This window comes from Accipiter gentilis, chromosome 13 (genome assembly GCF_929443795.1).
Source record: "Accipiter gentilis chromosome 13, bAccGen1.1, whole genome shotgun sequence".
NCBI lineage: Eukaryota > Metazoa > Chordata > Aves > Accipitriformes > Accipitridae > Astur > Astur gentilis.
The window spans coordinates 34,003,353-34,020,681 of NC_064892.1; the positions used below are offsets into that span (position 1 = coordinate 34,003,353).

The 17,329-nt window shown below is 41.3% G+C and overlaps 1 protein-coding gene across 3 annotated transcripts; it reads right to left on the bottom strand.

The window, feature by feature from the left end:
* Window positions 1–2,867: 2,867 nt before the first annotated feature.
* On the bottom strand, window positions 2,868–17,169 carry NEK3 (NIMA related kinase 3). 3 transcript variants are annotated; one of them, XM_049816000.1, is made up of 16 exons: window positions 17,047–17,169; window positions 15,750–15,942; window positions 14,834–14,927; window positions 14,517–14,614; window positions 13,394–13,477; window positions 12,669–12,736; window positions 12,463–12,549; window positions 11,342–11,396; window positions 9,162–9,362; window positions 8,737–8,806; window positions 8,087–8,133; window positions 7,057–7,156; window positions 6,511–6,663; window positions 4,719–4,853; window positions 3,953–4,079; window positions 2,868–3,007 (listed from the first exon to the last, which is right to left on the bottom strand). In XM_049816000.1, the coding sequence occupies exons 2-16, from the start codon at window positions 15,864–15,866 to the stop codon at window positions 2,941–2,943; spliced, it is 1,503 nt and encodes a 500-aa protein (XP_049671957.1). In that variant the 5' UTR covers window positions 15,867–15,942; window positions 17,047–17,169; the 3' UTR covers window positions 2,868–2,940. The 3 variants fall into 3 exon arrangements, with proteins under 3 accessions (XP_049671957.1, XP_049671959.1, XP_049671960.1); XM_049816002.1 differs by having other exon boundaries at window positions 2,874–3,007; window positions 6,511–6,657; XM_049816003.1 differs by lacking the exon at window positions 9,162–9,362 and having other exon boundaries at window positions 2,874–3,007.
* Window positions 17,170–17,329: the final 160 nt, after the last annotated feature.

Genomic DNA, 17,329 nt, shown 5'->3' on the forward strand with positions numbered 1-17,329 from the left:
AACGCGATCTAGCTTAAAGTAACGCGATCTAGCGTTGGCAGCAAGACGAGAAGCCACGGTGTTTGGCAGGAGACGGCGGCCCAGCGCGGAAACCTCCGGCAGCCACGGTCACGTCACCGGTGACCCGCGACCCACCCGCAAACCCACGCGGCTGCGTATGAGCAAAACGCCACAGAGCCGTTCTCGTTGGTGGGCCCCGGTTTTAGCACGGGAGATCTGCTGAGGCGCTCGGCTCTCCCTCTCGGGACGGCCAGCCAAGCTCTGCGACCGGCCACCTCGGCGCTGACCTTCGGGCATCGGTCACTCGGGGGTGCGGGCCGCAGCCCGCTCCCGTTCCCAGTCACGGGCGAGGTGGGCCTCTCACGCAGCCACGACGAGCTGCCCCCCCGGCCGGGCCGGGCCGGGCCGTGTCGTGTCGGCCGTCCACGCACCCAGGCCTGCCGCCGCCGCGGGCAGCCGGGTGGAAGCGGGGCGCTGGCGGCGGGGCCGGGCCTCGGGCAGGTGGAGGCGGCCACCGCCTCCCCCCACCCCCGCAGCGGGACCTGCGCCGAGTCCCGGGCCGTGGGCTGCCCGCTCCGGCCGGGGGGCGGAGAGGGGGGTGGGTGTCAGAGGCACCGAAGCCGGCGGGGTTCCGCTCTCCGCCGCCCTTCCCGCCCCGGCTGTGGTGCCGTCGCCATGGCGACGGGGCGAACCGGCCGGGCGGGCCTTTGCCCGGGGCCTCCCTCCCCTGCGGCCCGGCCCGGCCCGGCCCGGCCCGCCGCCGGTGGGACGCGGTACCTGCGTGCGCCCAGCCGCCTCCGGAGCTCCCCCCCGCTCCGCCCCGGCCGAAGGTCCGGCGTTGGAAGCGGCGGCAGAGCCCGCAGGCGAGGCCGGGAAGGGCGAAGGGCCCGTGGGGAGGAGCGGGACCCGCGCTTCCCGCGGGCAGAGCGCACCGTCCGCCCGGGGCCTTGGGCTTTGGCTTTGGGGGGTCAGGAACAGGAGCGGGGTGGCCCACGGGAGAATCTTTTGGACCGCCTCGGGTTATGGAGGCCTTGGCGGAGCCTCGCATCCCAGCCTGCACGCTGCAAAATGCCTCCGTGCCGCAGCTACAGGTGTCCTAAAGCTGTTCTTACCTATTATTCTCTAATATTATTTATTAGGTGGACACCATCTGGAATAGCTTCCCCAGGAGAACTCTGCTGAGAGCCTTTCTGCTCTCCCCTTTGCAAAATGACTATTTAGTACCCAGTAGCTGGCACAGAGGCCAAATGGGACATTGCCTGTAACGCTTTCTGACGCAGAAGTGTGTCTCCGTATCAAAATCGGAAAATTCACCCCTATTTATGGATGAATTAGCTTCCTTCCACACGTGCAATGGTGTTTATAAAAGCCTTTTCATTGAAGTAATTAAGGCAAAAGCTCAGCCCCAAGAGTTTTCAGAAGATTAATGAACTAAAGCCTCAAATTATTTAGCATAGCTAAATGTTTTCCATAATATGCCCTTCAGACAAGATCAGTTATCCTACTATGTATGTATTGGGTTTGCATGGCAAGGTTTTGGTAGTTTTTGCAGGGGTGGCTTCTGTGAGAAGCTGCCAGAAGCTTCCCCCATGTCCGACAGAGGCAATGCCAGCCGGCTCCGAGACAGACCCACCACTGGCCAAGGCTGAACCTACCAGTAATGGTGGTAGTGCCTCTGGGAGAACAGATTTAGGAAGGGGAAAAAGTTGCTGCAGAACAGAAATTGCAGCCGGGAGAAATGAGCAACAACATGTGAGAGCGACAACCCTGCAGACCCCCAGGTCAGTGCAGAAGGAGGGGGAGGAGATGCTCCAGGCACCGGAGCAAAGATTCCCCTGCACCCTGTGGGGAAGACCATGGTGAGGCAGGCTGTCCCCCTGCAGCCCAGGGAGGTCCACGGTGGAGCAGATCTCCACCTGCAGCCCAGGGAGAGAGGAGCCCATGCTGGAGCAGGTGGATACCCCCCAAGATGGCCGTGACTCTATGGGAAAGCCTGTGCTGGAGCAGTTTGTGACTGAAGGACTGCAGCCCACAGAAAGGACCCGTGCCAGCGAAGTTTGTGAAGAACTGCAGCCAGTGGGAAGGACCCATGCCAGGGTAGTTCATGGAGGACTGTATCCCATGGGAGGGACCCCACGCTGGAGCAGGGGACGAGTGAGGAGTCCTCCCCCTCCACAGGAGGAAGGAGTGGCAGAGACAACTGCGTCACAAGTGTGATGAACTGACTCCAACCCCCATTCCCCGTCCCACTGTGTCACCAGGAGGAGGTGGAGAAAATCAGGAGTGGAGTTGAGCCCAGGAAGGAGGGAGGGCTGGGGAGGAAGGTGCTTTTAAGATTTGGGTTTATTTCTCATTACCCTACTCTGATTTGATTGGCAATAAATTAAACTAATTTCCCCAAGTCAAGTCTGTTTTGCCCGTGACGGTAATTGCTGAGTGATCTCTCCCTGTCCTTATCTTGACCCACGAGCCTTTCATTCTATTTTGTCTCCCCTGTCCAGCTGAGAAGGGGAGTGACAGAGCGGCTTTGGTGGGCACCAGCGTCCAGCCAGGGTCAGCCCACCACAACGTAGTGTTTCAGTATGTACTCAGGAAGAAAAACTTTACACATTCTCATAGTGTTACACCATCTCTTTGAAACAGGATAAGGGGGCAATGTGAACGATGCTATTAGCACTGATGCTTTTGACTGAACATTTCTGCAAAGCTGTTACCTGCTCCAAGTACCTTTAATATCTAGACTTGTTTAGTTATTTGCAAGTATTCTAGCTAAAAAAGTTTGTTATGCATTTTCCACCCTCAGTTTTGTGATACAGAAAATATGCCCACTCAGAATTTTTTGACCGAAATAATTTTATTAATAACTACAACTATTAACAATGATTTGGATTATAAATACTGGCAAGCCTAACTTCAGTTATTGTAGGTAAATTCAAGTTTTCAGTCACTGTGTTTCAATACCATTTTCAGTTCTGACACCCAGTCTGGGTCATCTTCCTCAAAGTCCCTGAAAATAGGTTTCAAAATGTTAATTTTGCAAAGCAAAATACGACTTTATAAATCTTTCTTTGCTCCCCCCACACCTCCCAATTACCCTACAACCAGGAGAAATTATGTTAAAAATATCAACACGAGACTTGTTTCCTGCACCATTGTGTTTAAGGAACCACTAGATGTTCTCTCTTGAATTTACCCAAGTTTTATCAAAAGCAAAAACAAATGCATACACTAAGACAGTGCAAATGTGCTCATATTTACGGCTTGCAGCCAAACTGCAGTAATACATGCCCAAGTAGTTTGTCTCCAAGTGCCACAAAAATAAGCAATGACATAAACTGAGACTCTGAGAATCCAAGAAACTCCCCCAAAAATATACACAACATCTATAAAATACAGCATTTCTGTCAGAATGTGTTGATGTACACTTTCAAAACCAGAAGTGGGCCGCTAACATAAATAGAACATAGAAGTTAAAAAGTTTCTACAAATACATCTCAGTAACTAGTTACCAAAGTGATTTTATTGCACTATGCATGAACGAGTAGGAAGAGTAATATGCAAACACAGCAAACATACCACTAGGCAAGTGGTTTTGCCACTGGTTATCTGATTTCAAGGTCAGAGTACCAAGATACTTCCTGCAAGAAGGTTTTGCACTTTACTACGGATCTAATTTCATCTCACACTTTCATTTTTGTAAAGTCATCAGCAAATTATTAGCATATCTGCTAATAACAAGCAACCTGCTTAATCTCAACACCATCAATAACTATAAATATAGCACAGAAAACCTGTAAGATATCAAGCGCTAATAAATTTTAGTATCAGTATGCAAGAGAGGGATGGATTTAGACGCTGAGAAAATTCTTTTTTTTCAGCGGAATGTCTTTTTGAAAAAATCACTTTGAGGAACCAAAGAAAACAAAAATATAAGGATGTCACTTGAACATACGTGTCATCTTCATCAGATCTAGGCTCGAGTCTCTCTGAATCTATGACAACAGCTTCATGTTCACCATCTACTTCATCAGATGCTTCAGTTCCATCAGAAAGCGGACCTCTTAATGTATTTTCAGAAGCTTTGAAAATATGAAAATGTCACCAAAATACTTTAATTTTAAGAATAAAATTAAGAATATAAAAACAATACAGTCCTTCTAATTTGTCCCCAGTTCTTAGCAGATTCTAGTACAAGCTGTTACCTATTTTAAGTGGGGAGATAAACCAGTAATGCAGAAGTGCAGAACAAGTATTTATGACTGTAGCTGTGCACTTCTATAAACTGCAGTGCCGTATTACCATCCTGTCTTCAAACCAGGCACTACTGACCCACTTAGCGAAGGCAGATTTACCCGACGGGGCTGCAGCCCATTTATTGCACCTCCCTAACACATGCACCAGGCTGCTTAGCAGGATGGAAAACGCATGGCTCTGCAGTCCCTGCGTTTCTGTCACGATCTTATTCGGCTATTGAGCTGCAAGCGAACATTCTTCTTAAAGAGATGTAGTGGAGATGTACAATCACTCGTGAATCCCCAGCTTGGATTTTTGTAATCCCAAATTTCATTTGGCAAACTTTAAATAAAACAAAACAGCCTGTTGTGACATGAACTCCGAGTGCACAAGCTCTATACGTAGGGGCTATGTAGGAAAAAACCCCCAATGTCTTTATTAATAAACCTGTTTGCCAAAAGTTTGCCCGCACACAGGGGATTTACCTGGTTTATAAATTGTGTATGTTTTAAATGCTAAGCTGACATCTGCATTATTGAGAATGTTCATCAGGGTCTGAGGAGTTTCCTTGTTCCACTGCTTACGTGGCTTATTTTCACTGTAGTTCATAACACAGCCACCTAGGTATAAAATCATTAATAAATACTACTTAGACAAAATTGCATTAGCAGTGTGGATTACAAGATCACATTCAAGAGAGAAACACAGGAAGAAAATAGTCTAGATGTTTCCATCTGTAGCACTGCTGACCTCTCAATGTGCTGAGGTTGACACTATCAGCATTAAGAGGAAAGGAAATTACAGAATGCCACAGTAGAGCCTTCTGCTATCAGGGAGCCAGCAGAAAATTGCTGCAGGGTGGGAGGAGTCAGAGTCTCTGCAAGCGTATTTGGTGGCTCTATAAATCTCACAAAACAGAGCCTGTGGCCATTTTTGTGTCTTTTAATAGTAGAGCACCTAAATACATGCATTCTTCTGTCCTCATCCCTTGCCCTGCTGTCGTGGTTTAACCCCAGCTGGCAATGAAGCACCACACAGCTGCTTGCTTACTCCTCCCCTCAGTGGGATGGGGGAGAGAATGGAAAAAAAAAAAAAAGAAGGAAAACTGGTGGGTTGAGATAAAGACAGTTTAATAGGACAGAAAAAGAAGGGATAATAGTAATAGTAACAAGAAGAAGAAAGAAGATGGTGATGACAATATACAAAACAAGCCATGCATGATACAATTGCTCACCACCCGCTGACCGATGCCCAGCCAATCCCCAAGCCACAGTGCCCCCTGGCCAACTCCCTCCAGTTTATATACTGGACATGACGTCACATGGTATGGAATATCCCTTTGCCCGGTTTGGGTCAGCTGTCCTGGCTGTGTCCCCTCCTAGCTTCTTGTGGCCCTCCAGCCTTCTTGCTGGCTGGGCATGAGAAGCTGAAAAGTCCTTGACTTGGTGTAAGCATTGCTCAGCAACAACTAAAACATCAGTGTGTTATCAACATTATTCTCATCCTAAATCCAGAACACAGCACTATACCAGCTGCTAGGAAGAAAATTAACTTTATTCCAGCCGAAACGAGGACACCTGCATGTAATACCACGTAACGTTCCTACCACAGCTTGGGAATTTTCTGACTAGTCATATCTTGATTATTTATTTCAATAGCATCTACTGACATTTATTTAGAATACAGATCCATAATCACATGAAATAATTATAACAATTGCATACAGTGTGGGGCATTTTAAAACTGAAACATTTTTCAGAAGAAACCTCATGTTAAGTGTTCCAATGAAAAGCTGTTGATGTGGAAGAAGAATCTCTGCCTCACATCTGAGGTACCTCATTAATAGCTCGTCATTGGCATTATCTGTATGTGAAATGACAACAGAAGTAGAGGTACGGATGTTCCATGCTCCCAATAGTATGCTGTCCTTGAGAGACAGGTGGCTGCTTTCTGCATCAAATTCCTCTGTGTTACGCCCACAAACGGCATATTAAGATGAGGGTTGGTAGGATAATTTCTTAGTGATGATGATAATTTTAGGGTGGCTAATGTTATCTGTGGCTTTCATCACTTTTTGCAATCCTCCTGTCACACAAGACCACTAAGAGATTCTCTTCAGCACAGTGGACTTTGAGTGTTTGTTAATAAAATATTTTAAAATTATTTTTACATCCTTTTAAATATGCCCTGTAAAGTTTTGGCTTTTAAAATCTGTAAAGAACCACTGGTATTACTTGAACTTAAAATTACTTTAAAGCACATTTAATTAAATCTTACTTTTAGCCTCTTCAGATGTAAAACTGGAAGAAAGCAAGGATGCATTTTCCAGGACATCCACTATGGTACTGGATATCCTCTTTTCCCATTGCTTCCTACAGGGATGTGACAAATCAGTAATTCCTGGGAGGATGTCAGAAGTTTCTACTGTAACTGCAACAACAACAACAACAACAACAAAAGGATGATAACGAGCATCTAACTTGATTCTCTGTCCATGCAAACTAGTTCTAAGCATACAGCACTTCACTAACAGTGACATTTGATTCTGTGGGTACAAGTCTGAACTTGGTAAGAGTTTCCCATATGTTTACTTTATGCCAAATGTTTTCAAACAGTCATTTTTTAACACTTTGGCCAAGATTTTTTTTTTTTTAAATCTCACGACAAGCAGTAAGAATCAATATAATTGCAGAAGTAATACAGTGGCATGGTTTTCTATAGATGCAGATGTGTACGCTCTGCCTGTTTAAATGGCTGGATCATTGACATTTAGGTATCACTACACAGAAGGAAATGCATCAGCCTTAAAACTATGAAACTTACCCTCTTCATCAGATTTCCTTTGTTCCTTTGTGCTTTCACTCAAATCCTTAGTAATATTTTTCCTTGCTAAGGGGCTACACTTGCTTTCATCTTTATTTTGCTTTAAAAGAATAAAGACTGTATTAATCATTATCCTTGTTGCCAAGAAAAATGAAGCAGTAATATTAACATGGCATTAATTATTTCAGTTTTGCTATTAAGTGACTGGCCTAAAGATCTGAAAACTAAACCACTGACACCATGAAGCCAACTGGAATTGCACTGTATCCATTATTGCACTGCATTTCACACTGCATGACCTTTTTAGACAGACAATCTCAGTTTTTGAAGCTAAGCACATGTGTAGTTACCTGATGCAATTTGTGGTTTTATTTTTTTACACGTAAGAACAGAAGCAATGTAAAGATAAATGAATCATATTCCCAGGGAAAACAAGATGCACCCGAATATTAAGCTTCTCAGATTGACAGGTCTATTAAAAGAAAAAAAAATAAGCCCTACTGGCAACATGTTTTGAAAAATATACCTAATATGGCTGAGCCAGGCTGTGCTATAATGTACCCATAGGTGACTTCTTGGCAACCTGTGACTTAATACTCCTCACCTGAAATCTCACATGGGCCCTAAAACCTAGTGAGACTTATGTCCAGACTAGACTGTTTCCACAGCAGCCTGTTCAAAATGTGTCCCTAAAGCAAAGAAAATGCATCAATTTTTGCAGTATCCCAAAACTTAGAAAAACAGGAGAGGGGGTTTTGTTTTGGTTTTTTTTTGGTTTTTTTTTTCTTTGACAGGGCTATAAGGAAATCCACTTTGGAACTAAACTAAATGTGGGAAGCATCAAAAAGTTACAGTGGTGGGAAATCCATAGGAAAACTCTGCAATTTGAACACAGATGACAACTAACAGCTGACCTAGTAGGCTGATCTATGGTTTAGCATACTAGCAATTTTCCATATTAACTTTTCTATAATACAGAACATTCTAAATTACTAAAATACAAATATTATATTTATATTTGAATACTTACCCTATTTTCTTTCTTATTATTTGAGCTTCCACCAGCCATGACATTACCTGATACATTAAGGAACAGGTTCAAGAGTTAATACCTTTAGCTAACACTTGTGGTAAAGTGGTATCCCAGAGGTGTGACAGCAACACCATTGAACCAAGCAATGACAATTATGTGAAAGCTTCTTCACACTTCTGTCAATGTACCTCATTCTCAACAGTGAGTCCCTCTACTACTTAGTTCCAAATGTGTACAAATTTTGGTGTAGCTAAATTTATTCAGAAGAAGAAAATCCAACATTCTCTCTAAAAATTAAATCATTAAAATAACATGCTTCACCATATTCTGGGAAGTAAAGCACTGTCATATTTAAAATACATGCAACAGCTAAAAGTTTTGCTTGTTTTAAAATGGAAAGGTTTAATTCTAGCACAAGTCTTAAGACTCGCAATGTACATATTGTAGCTCTGCGCTGTACTTCTCATGCTGGAATATAATTTACGTCCTTCAAGCGTTTTTCCATACAAGTTCAGTAATACTAGATTTTGAAATAATTAGAAGTAGATTTGAACATATAATACTAATGTTTTCTAGCAGTATTTAAGATTGTACAATTCCTAGTCATTTTGTTATTCCTTACATCAAGAGAAATGTTGCTGACTTACCCTTTGGTCTTGCTGCATTGCCTTCATGTTTCTTTGTTTCCTTTAATACCTGCTCAAATTCATGTGTTATCTGGAATGTGTATGAAGAGATGCAAGTACTGTACCTTTTTAACCTTTCTCAAATTACTGTATATGCTAGTTGATAAAAACAGACTTACTACACAAAAGCACTCTTACAGCTAACAATATCTAATTTTAGCAGCATCATGTCAATATTCAACTTCTATTTTCAAAACAAACCCTTATAAAAACTCAGTTTTCTGAGAAGTCTGCAACTGTATTTATGACTTTTAGAGTAGCTAAATAAAAGTAGCTAAACACTACACTTCATATTGTTACACACTAACAAAATACAAAATAAACTGATTTAGTATCTAAAATGTAGATACTATTGTTTACATCTAGAGACAAATAATATACAATACCTCAGAAGGCAAACAATTTTTTATAAGTTTGGTTAAGCAACCTCTTGCAAGAATAGTATTGGCTGATGGACGATTCTTGGGATTTCTCTTAAACATCTGTTTTATTAAGTAATGAAGTTCATAAGAATAGTGAGATGGTAGTGGATTGTAGGACCCTTTGCATATCTTAAGGATGAGATGTTTCCAGCTATTGGCTTGAAACTGCATTAAAAATAAATGAACATTAGAGCACAAAGTTACCTTAAGCATAAGGTAAAAAAGAAGCTGATATAATTTAAGAACAACTTTAACATTTATTATATAAAAATGCATGGTATGTATCTATGTAAGCTCACTATTACCATACTGATTTGGCTCCCAGTTTGACAGTTTCAGGGCTCCAATTCAGACGTGCAGGATAACAACCCTGACTGAACACATCAGTAACTTTCCTTTACATTTTGTAGGGCTATGACATAGGCATTTATTTGTTAACAGTGACAGAAATGTAATTTGCTGAGAATTAAAACATCACATTTTGCATAAAAAGTCTGACTAAAATCAGATCATAATGGACACTGCAAATAATAATCTGTACAACTGGAAAACAGGTGGAAGTTACTCCTATAAATTTAGGATTGTTCAAATTTTATTTTTGTAGGAATATAGCATTGAGAAAATTTGGATCATCTTAGTGTCCTTTACTTCATATACTTGAGATCAGAATCAAACTGCAAGAGTGAAACTGTAAGCCAGGAAAGACACAGTCTTTGATTAAAAAAAAAAAAAAAAAAGAATAATCATCAAAAGTAGCCTATCAAGGCACAAATATCCTCTTGCAAATCTACATGAAATGGCTGAAGTTGTTACTTTCCTCAGCTGACCATTAACCAGTCCTCAGTCAGGAATTACTGCTTCCAAGTACAAGCCATTGGACGACTGTAATATCAGCAGGGACAGCTACAACTATGGATGGCAACAGCCTGAGCGAAAATGGCTGAGAACTTCTATTTCCATGCAGGAAATTTTCTTACAGTACACCGCGCTGGCTTAGCCGCGGAGTGCCAAGCATCCATGGCGCGTGGCATCCTTTTATGTCATCTCTGACTAATAGATTATGGAAGAATATATGTGACCATCACATAAAACCAGATACATAACATTTCACTGCTGCTAAAAAGGGAATAATACTCCACTCCTTGGCATCCCAGCTCTGAGCACTGCCTGAATACCTGTGACACTGCCAAAGCCTTGCCACAGACCCACTTAGGCTAACACACGCCTATGCACAGACTCCTTATCACTCAGTCACGTACAGTATAAACTTCTAAACTCTTGTACTGCTAGCAGTTGCAGCTGTCAAGGATCTTTTGCTGATACACAGGATTTCAAGGTATAGTATCAGCTCCATGAAAGGAAACTTCTGCTTACAAAAAAATAAGACAAAATGACCTTAAATTAGGAGGATCTCATTTTCTTGCAAAACAAACATATCCTGACAAAGGCTCTTGTGTTATCCATGTGTCTGTATATAGAAGCCAGAGGAAGTTAACACATAAGAAAGCAGAGCATCAACACTGTAAAAGACAGCGTCCCAGAAATAACAGAGAGATGGAACTGTCCATCAAGGTTCCCACTGTCCCAATAGGACAGTGCCTGGACTGTGATTTGAAGAATCAGCAAACAGATGTACCACTGATGTGAGGAACAAAACTGCTTATTGCTTACTCTATTTTGCTATACTTGCATACAATATATGCTCTTTAGCAAAGATTTTGAGTGTCCTTGCCTCCATCTTTAGTGATCATCTTGATCCTGTAAAATGCAATGCTCACTGCAACATTCCTGCAGATACCTGCAACCAGACTGGCACCTGCTGAACTCCTTAATAAGCCCCAGATCACCTTACTGATATTGATGAAAATGAACCAAGAAAGAAAAAAAAAGATTTTTTTTTTTTTCCTAGGAATTTAGAAAATTGAGTGTTTCACAGAAGGGTCCAATAGGTCCAAGAGCTGCTGAAAAAACAGAAGGCATGTAGTGGAGGATGGGTGGGGAGGATGGAGCAACACTTCCCTCTTTCAGAAGAAGCAGCAAACACATCAGTCAAATAAATAATTGGCTGTGAATCCACTGAACTACAGCTAACTGCTAATTAAGCAATTCCAAAACTTTTCTCATAGCAATAAAGCTGTACTTACTGGATGTCTCAGAGTGCACAGCTCATATAGAATACATCCCAGAGACCATATATCACTGTAGGTATAGAGAAAGATGAGACATTTTGAGCCAAAAATACAATTTAATATCCTCCTAGAAAAAGTGAAATTCATTATGTGTACATAACTGAATTGAATAAGCTAAAAATAAATATAAGTAACCATAAAAGACAATACCATTATGTGTTTAACCTCTCCAGTGGAAATGATGTTGCTTATTTTGTCCACCCTGATGTAAAACAGGATGACTGTCATACAACTGTAGTTGGCTTTTTATTCCCAGAATGTCTCCTAAGCAATTTGCTGCAACAATATTTATCCTTCCACACTTCAAAGCCTTTGTCTTCCACAGCCCTTAACATCAGAAAGCAGACACACAATCCTAATTCTGAGAGTTGGAATTCTGGCCTTGTCAATGAGAATTCTCCTACTGAGAAAAAAAACATCATCTTCCACCCAAAGTGAGTACTGCCACCTGCACAAGAAGCAACTGATGCCTTTCTTGCAAGAGGAGCAGAAAAAATTTAAGCACTAGAAGGTTTCTTCCCTCCTGTGGAAAATGAGTCACTTGGCTCAGGTACAATTAGGGTCACTAAACAGATCTTAGGGAGGGGATATAAAATGACTTAGTATTTTGGAGTCTGGGGGGCAGCTGTAAATACCATACTATCAAGATGCTCTCAGCTCTTGCATAAGGACCAGAATAACTGGGTTTTGTAAATTTAAGTCATCAGTTCTGTAGCCATTATCCTTACATTATCAGGACTGGCAAGAAGAGCTTAAAAACTAAGACCAGCCAAAAGACACGAACACATACATATGTATGTGCATACATATATATTTACTCTCCCAAATGCACAGGGAGGTCTGCACACCAGTTTTCAAACTTTTAAGACTGAAGATATTGTACACTCAGTTACCTAAGTAAAGAGGAATTTAGGCATTTTCATCTTAAAAAAACTGTAATTACCTTTTTCTAAATATTCTTCAGCTCAGTATCTTCTCCAAACAAAATACGGATAAGCCACAAAGCCAGACTGAGACAACAATAACAAGCCATACATCAGTCAAGCATTATTTGTGACCACTGAAAAAACAGATACCTTTTGCTGTTGTACGGCATGCTTTCCCATATTTCTGGAGGTACGTAATAAGGAGTTCCCACATATGTGCAAGCATATGACATTGGACTAGTGAAACAACAAAGAAGAAACGCCAGATGAAAATTAATTATTTAAGAGATCTGTACTATTTATCAATGGTAAAATAAAACTTTACACCACTGTGATCAGTGCAGATATCCACATACTGTGCAAGAAGGCGCGCAGATCCAAAATCTCCCAATTTGACTTTTCCATTTTGAGTGAGGAAGACATTCTGTATTTCAAGAGAAAGACAGATGTACATACTTAAATAGTCTAGGAAACATTTCTGTAGTTTGTGTATACAGAAAACACACTGACAATCGCTTCTGGTATTTTATCTTTATATTTCTTTTTACTTGCTTCTCCTAATACTTCTACCAAAAAAAGGTTAAGGACTATTTTGTGTTTAAAGGGAGATTGAAAGGTTATATGGACCTAAAGCTCCAGCATCAGTAGCAGAGGAAGAATCAGAACTTAGAAATGTCTTAATCTCTATGCTGTACTCAAACTACTAAGTTTCTCACTTCCTTCTGAATTTCTATCTTTCTGCTAGGAAAGAGTAGAAAAGAAAAAAAGAGAGGCAAGATATTTACAAACTACATACTCCATACACGTTTTATACTTCTGTTATTGTTTTAAATTATATGCAGTCCGTCACAAGCAATTGGCTCTATCAGCAGTGTGGATATGAAGGGTATAGCTATACTTAGATGATGTTTACGCCCACAATATTACATCATCCCATACAGTCAACAATTTCATTTACCTAATATTCTTCAGCCTAATTGAAAAACACAGCATGTAGCAGTAACAGGAATTTATGAGAAGGAGTTGAACTTTTGCACGCAGAAGAGAGTTTATTAGTGGCAACAAAACTTGCTCTGTTCACCTTGGATTTGATATCCCTGTGCAACACGCGTTTATCATGAATGTGTTTCACACCCAGGCACATCTGCACAAACCAGTGAAGGATCTGAAAAGAGTAACTAAGAGTTATAACAGCTCAATGCTGTATATAATGAATACTTTACTAACAGATGAAAAACCGTGAAGAAAGGGAAAAAACCAAACCAAAACATGTTCCGAATATCTGGGAGCTAAAAGTAACTCTAGCATAATGGCCCCCAGTCAGCATGAAAGGTTGAATTCTTTAAGATAAAATATATTTTAACACAGCAGAAGGAATGTTTGCTGCCTGTGTCTAGAAAACCCTAATAATATGTAACAATTACAAAGATAGGGAGTCACTACATGGCACTTTATAAGCATGCCAATTACAATTTCATAGTAAATTAGCAAATTAAAAAAAAAACAACAAACCACAATGAGATAACATACTTTCCTAAAGGAAATGTATTCTTTAAAAAGTACAAAATAAAGTTCTTAGAGATGCTTGGCCAATCTAAATATTAGATTAGGTGAGGATTCTGGTCTTTTCATTTTAACTAAGATGATGCTTCTAACTGTGGCAGGAAGTAGTTTTCAATCACTACAACATCACTTTGGACCTTCTCTTAAGTAATTTTATAGCCTTTGTGACAAAAGGAGTTAATGCCTGCTGAATGATCTAAACAATTAATTGCTACATAATATGCAGGCATTTAGTGTCCTGGCTAGTTTCACTTACCTTACCAGAGTGCTTTATTTACTTTTCATTTGCAGTACCTCTTACTGTGCTTTAAATCCTGAAGGCTGAAGTTTGTGTTAAATTTTTACTTAATTGCATAAATTTATGCATGCAAACCTGACTGTATTTTTCACACTGCCTGCACATTTCTCGGACACGGACAGCAATTTCTTTCTTATTCCTTTCAGTGCAATTTTCACCTGGTTCTACTGGAAATTACCAAAGAAATAATGCTTCTATTCTATCTATAAGTGACTTGGTATCATTCAAGGTACTTTAAGGTGTTGGTATATCTAGAATGTTTTATGTGGTGTGGTGTAGCGTGCTTCAGTTTACATGAAAAAGGATTCCTAGGTCCTCGGATCAAAACAATGTCTTTTCTTACCGTATCTTCAGGGAACAACTTTCCTCTTTGGTGTTTAATCTTTTGCATTAGATCTCCATCATCACAATATTCCATCACTATATACAGATGTCCATCAGCTAAATTTTAGGTAATTTAAGAATAATTAGTGATTTCATTAGCACGGTAAGTATATTATTGTTACTATAAACCTCCGACTACATGCTATGTATTATGTATTATAATAAACATGTATTTTGTTTATAACATGTACTATATACAAACACAAAAAGTAGTCTTGATCCCTCAGGAGTGTGCAATTTTAAACAAAATGAAGACATTCTAAGTTTTACATTTACCTTCAAATGATTCTTTATAGGCAACGATATTTGGGTGTTTCATTTTAGCCAAAAGAACTGCTTCCTTCCTAGAGTTCTCTACATCAGATGAAGACTGAAAATGTAAGCACAGTTATATAAATGTCACACTAATGGATTTTCATATATACACATGATGCACTTCACTTTCCAAAAGGAAAATATTTTTAAGAATTGGTCTTCAGTTATTTTAAAAAGTAATTCAGAAACTTGAAAACCCCATCATTTTTTAATCTATGGTTGATTACTAGTTGAAGACTTCTTCAGGTTTTGGGGGGTTGTTTGTGGTTTTTTTTTTTTATTTGAGAGGGTATTTTCCTACTTCAGCTAATTATTTTTGCTATTTTAACAACCCAGAGCCATGTAACAAAGCAGCACACACTGGCTTTGGAACAGCTGACAGTCTACACTGCATGAACTCTTTATAAAGCCAAGTGCCCAGGTATTAACTGAGCTTCAGCCTCAATAAAGCCAGTGCCTCCCATTTTGTGATTTTTTTGGTTAGCTAAGTACAGAGAAGGTAATCTGAATAACATTACCAGCAATAATAGGAGGTTAATTTCATTACTAGGTATTGCAGATGAAATATGCATTCTAGTGAAATCAATGGAAATCCAGCCAAGGTCATCAGAGCAGGGGTTTCATTCTGTGTCTTCCTATGTGCTACACTTCCCAAAAGGCAACCATACACCTTCTGGAACAGATCAGATTTTGCTGTTTTACTTATTATCAACATCGACTCAGACAGAGCTATATAGTAGCCATACCATGCAACTGCCTAATACACTAAACTCTCAGCAAATGTTCAGCACTTCAAAACTAAATCCAGAATGATGATTTTTTAATTACTATTTTTAATTTTAAATGGTGGGGGAGGTGATGTACATGTCACACTTACCATAGGAAGTCTTATTTCCTTCATTGCATACTCCTGGTCACTGATTCTATGATGAACTAGGAGAGCTCTGCCAAAGGATCCCTCTCCTAGTACTTTCAACACTTTGTATTCTTCCATGCTTTATAAGCCTCGGTCCAATGCTTCTCTTCAGGCACTCTCCTTCACAGGATGATCTTCTAAACTTTGTCACGACCTCAATTCATTTTTTGAAATTTGTTGTTAATATAATATGTGTAAGACCCCCCCCCCCAAATAATGAAAATAGGTGAAAAATAGTATGTGGGTACCTATAACTGTTCAGCGTTACCAAAAATATAATTCCAACCACTTTTATTGTGATTTTGCTGAAAATAAGGCCTTCGGAAAGTTCAACTCAAAGTATTGTACAGTCCACCTATGCGATTTTTTTTTAATTTTGAATGCTAAAGCTCTTTGAAAATGTAAATTACAGCTGTACAACTTAGCATCTTCTTTTTGCTACCTGCACATCTGCAGGTGGTTTCATAACGCTAAACAAAACTCGCAGGCACAAGAATATAAACATTAAGCTTCAAGCTTCCAGTGACAATTCTCACCTAAAACAGCATAAGCAGGATCAAACTGGAAAAAGTTACTGGTGTTCATGCACAAAGACCTCAACAACTGGCAGGTTTAGAAAGGAATGAAATGAAATGGAATGGTATAGTTCAGTTGGAAGGGACCTGCAACGATCATCTAGTCCAACTGCTTGAGCAACTGAGGTCTGACCAGAAGTTAAAGCATGTTATTAAGGGCATGGTCCAAACGCCTCTTAAACACTGACAGGCTTGGGGCATCGGTCACCTCTCTAGGAAGCCTGTTCCAATGTCTGACCATCCCTCTCGATAAAGAAATGCTTCCTAATGATAAGTCTGACCCCTCCCCACACACACAGCTTCGAACCATTCCCACACATCCTATCGCTGGATTTACAGACTATGTGCTTTCTTTGAAACGTTGGTACTTTCAAGTTAGTTATCCACAACTCAAACATCGCTTTACATATACAGCTGTGTGCATACAGTGTTTTAATGGGCCGATGAGTTGTTTTTAGAAGGCATGGCAGGGCTTGTTTCTGAGAGGATAAAACGCTGATTTACTCAGAGGCTGAAAAACAAGCACGCCGATTCATTTACTTGAAAACTCTGAAGGCACCCAAGTGATGACCAAGGATGGCGGATGGCTGCTTTACCCTGCTGGGGGGTAGGCGGGAAGCCAAAGCCCGCCCCGACCCCCCCTCAAGCCCCGCCGGGCCCTCAACGCGTGAGGCGGTACTCACCTCAGAGGGCCGCGCAAACTGCCGGCGCCTCCGGGAAAGGCCCTCAGGCAAGCCCGGCGCTCGCTCCACGGCCCGGCCGGGTAGAACTGGCAGCCTCCCCGCACCGGGCAGGATGGGCCGCTGCCTCGGAAGCTGGGCGGGGACGGAGAGGGGGCGATGGGCGGTGCGCCCCGCCCGCCGCCCCCTCTCCGTCCCCGCCCGGCCTCTGAGGCAGGGAGGGGGCGGCCATGACAGCCCGGCCTGCCGTGGAGGCTTTGCCGCTTTTGTTCCTCAGAACAAGCCA

Excerpts from the sequence above, each read along its gene's own strand:
- NEK3 (XM_049816000.1), bottom strand. The coding sequence starts at position 15,866 with ATGGAAGAATACAAAGTGTTGAAAGTACTAGGAGAGGGATCCTTTGGC. Across the intron at positions 13,478-14,516 it reads AGTTGTTCCCTGAAGATACG|ATCCTTCACTGGTTTGTGCA; the intron begins GTAAGAAAAGAC and ends TACTCTTTTCAG. Across the intron at positions 4,080-4,718 it reads ATACACAATTTATAAACCAG|CTTCTGAAAATACATTAAGA; the intron begins GTAAATCCCCTG and ends ATATTTTCAAAG.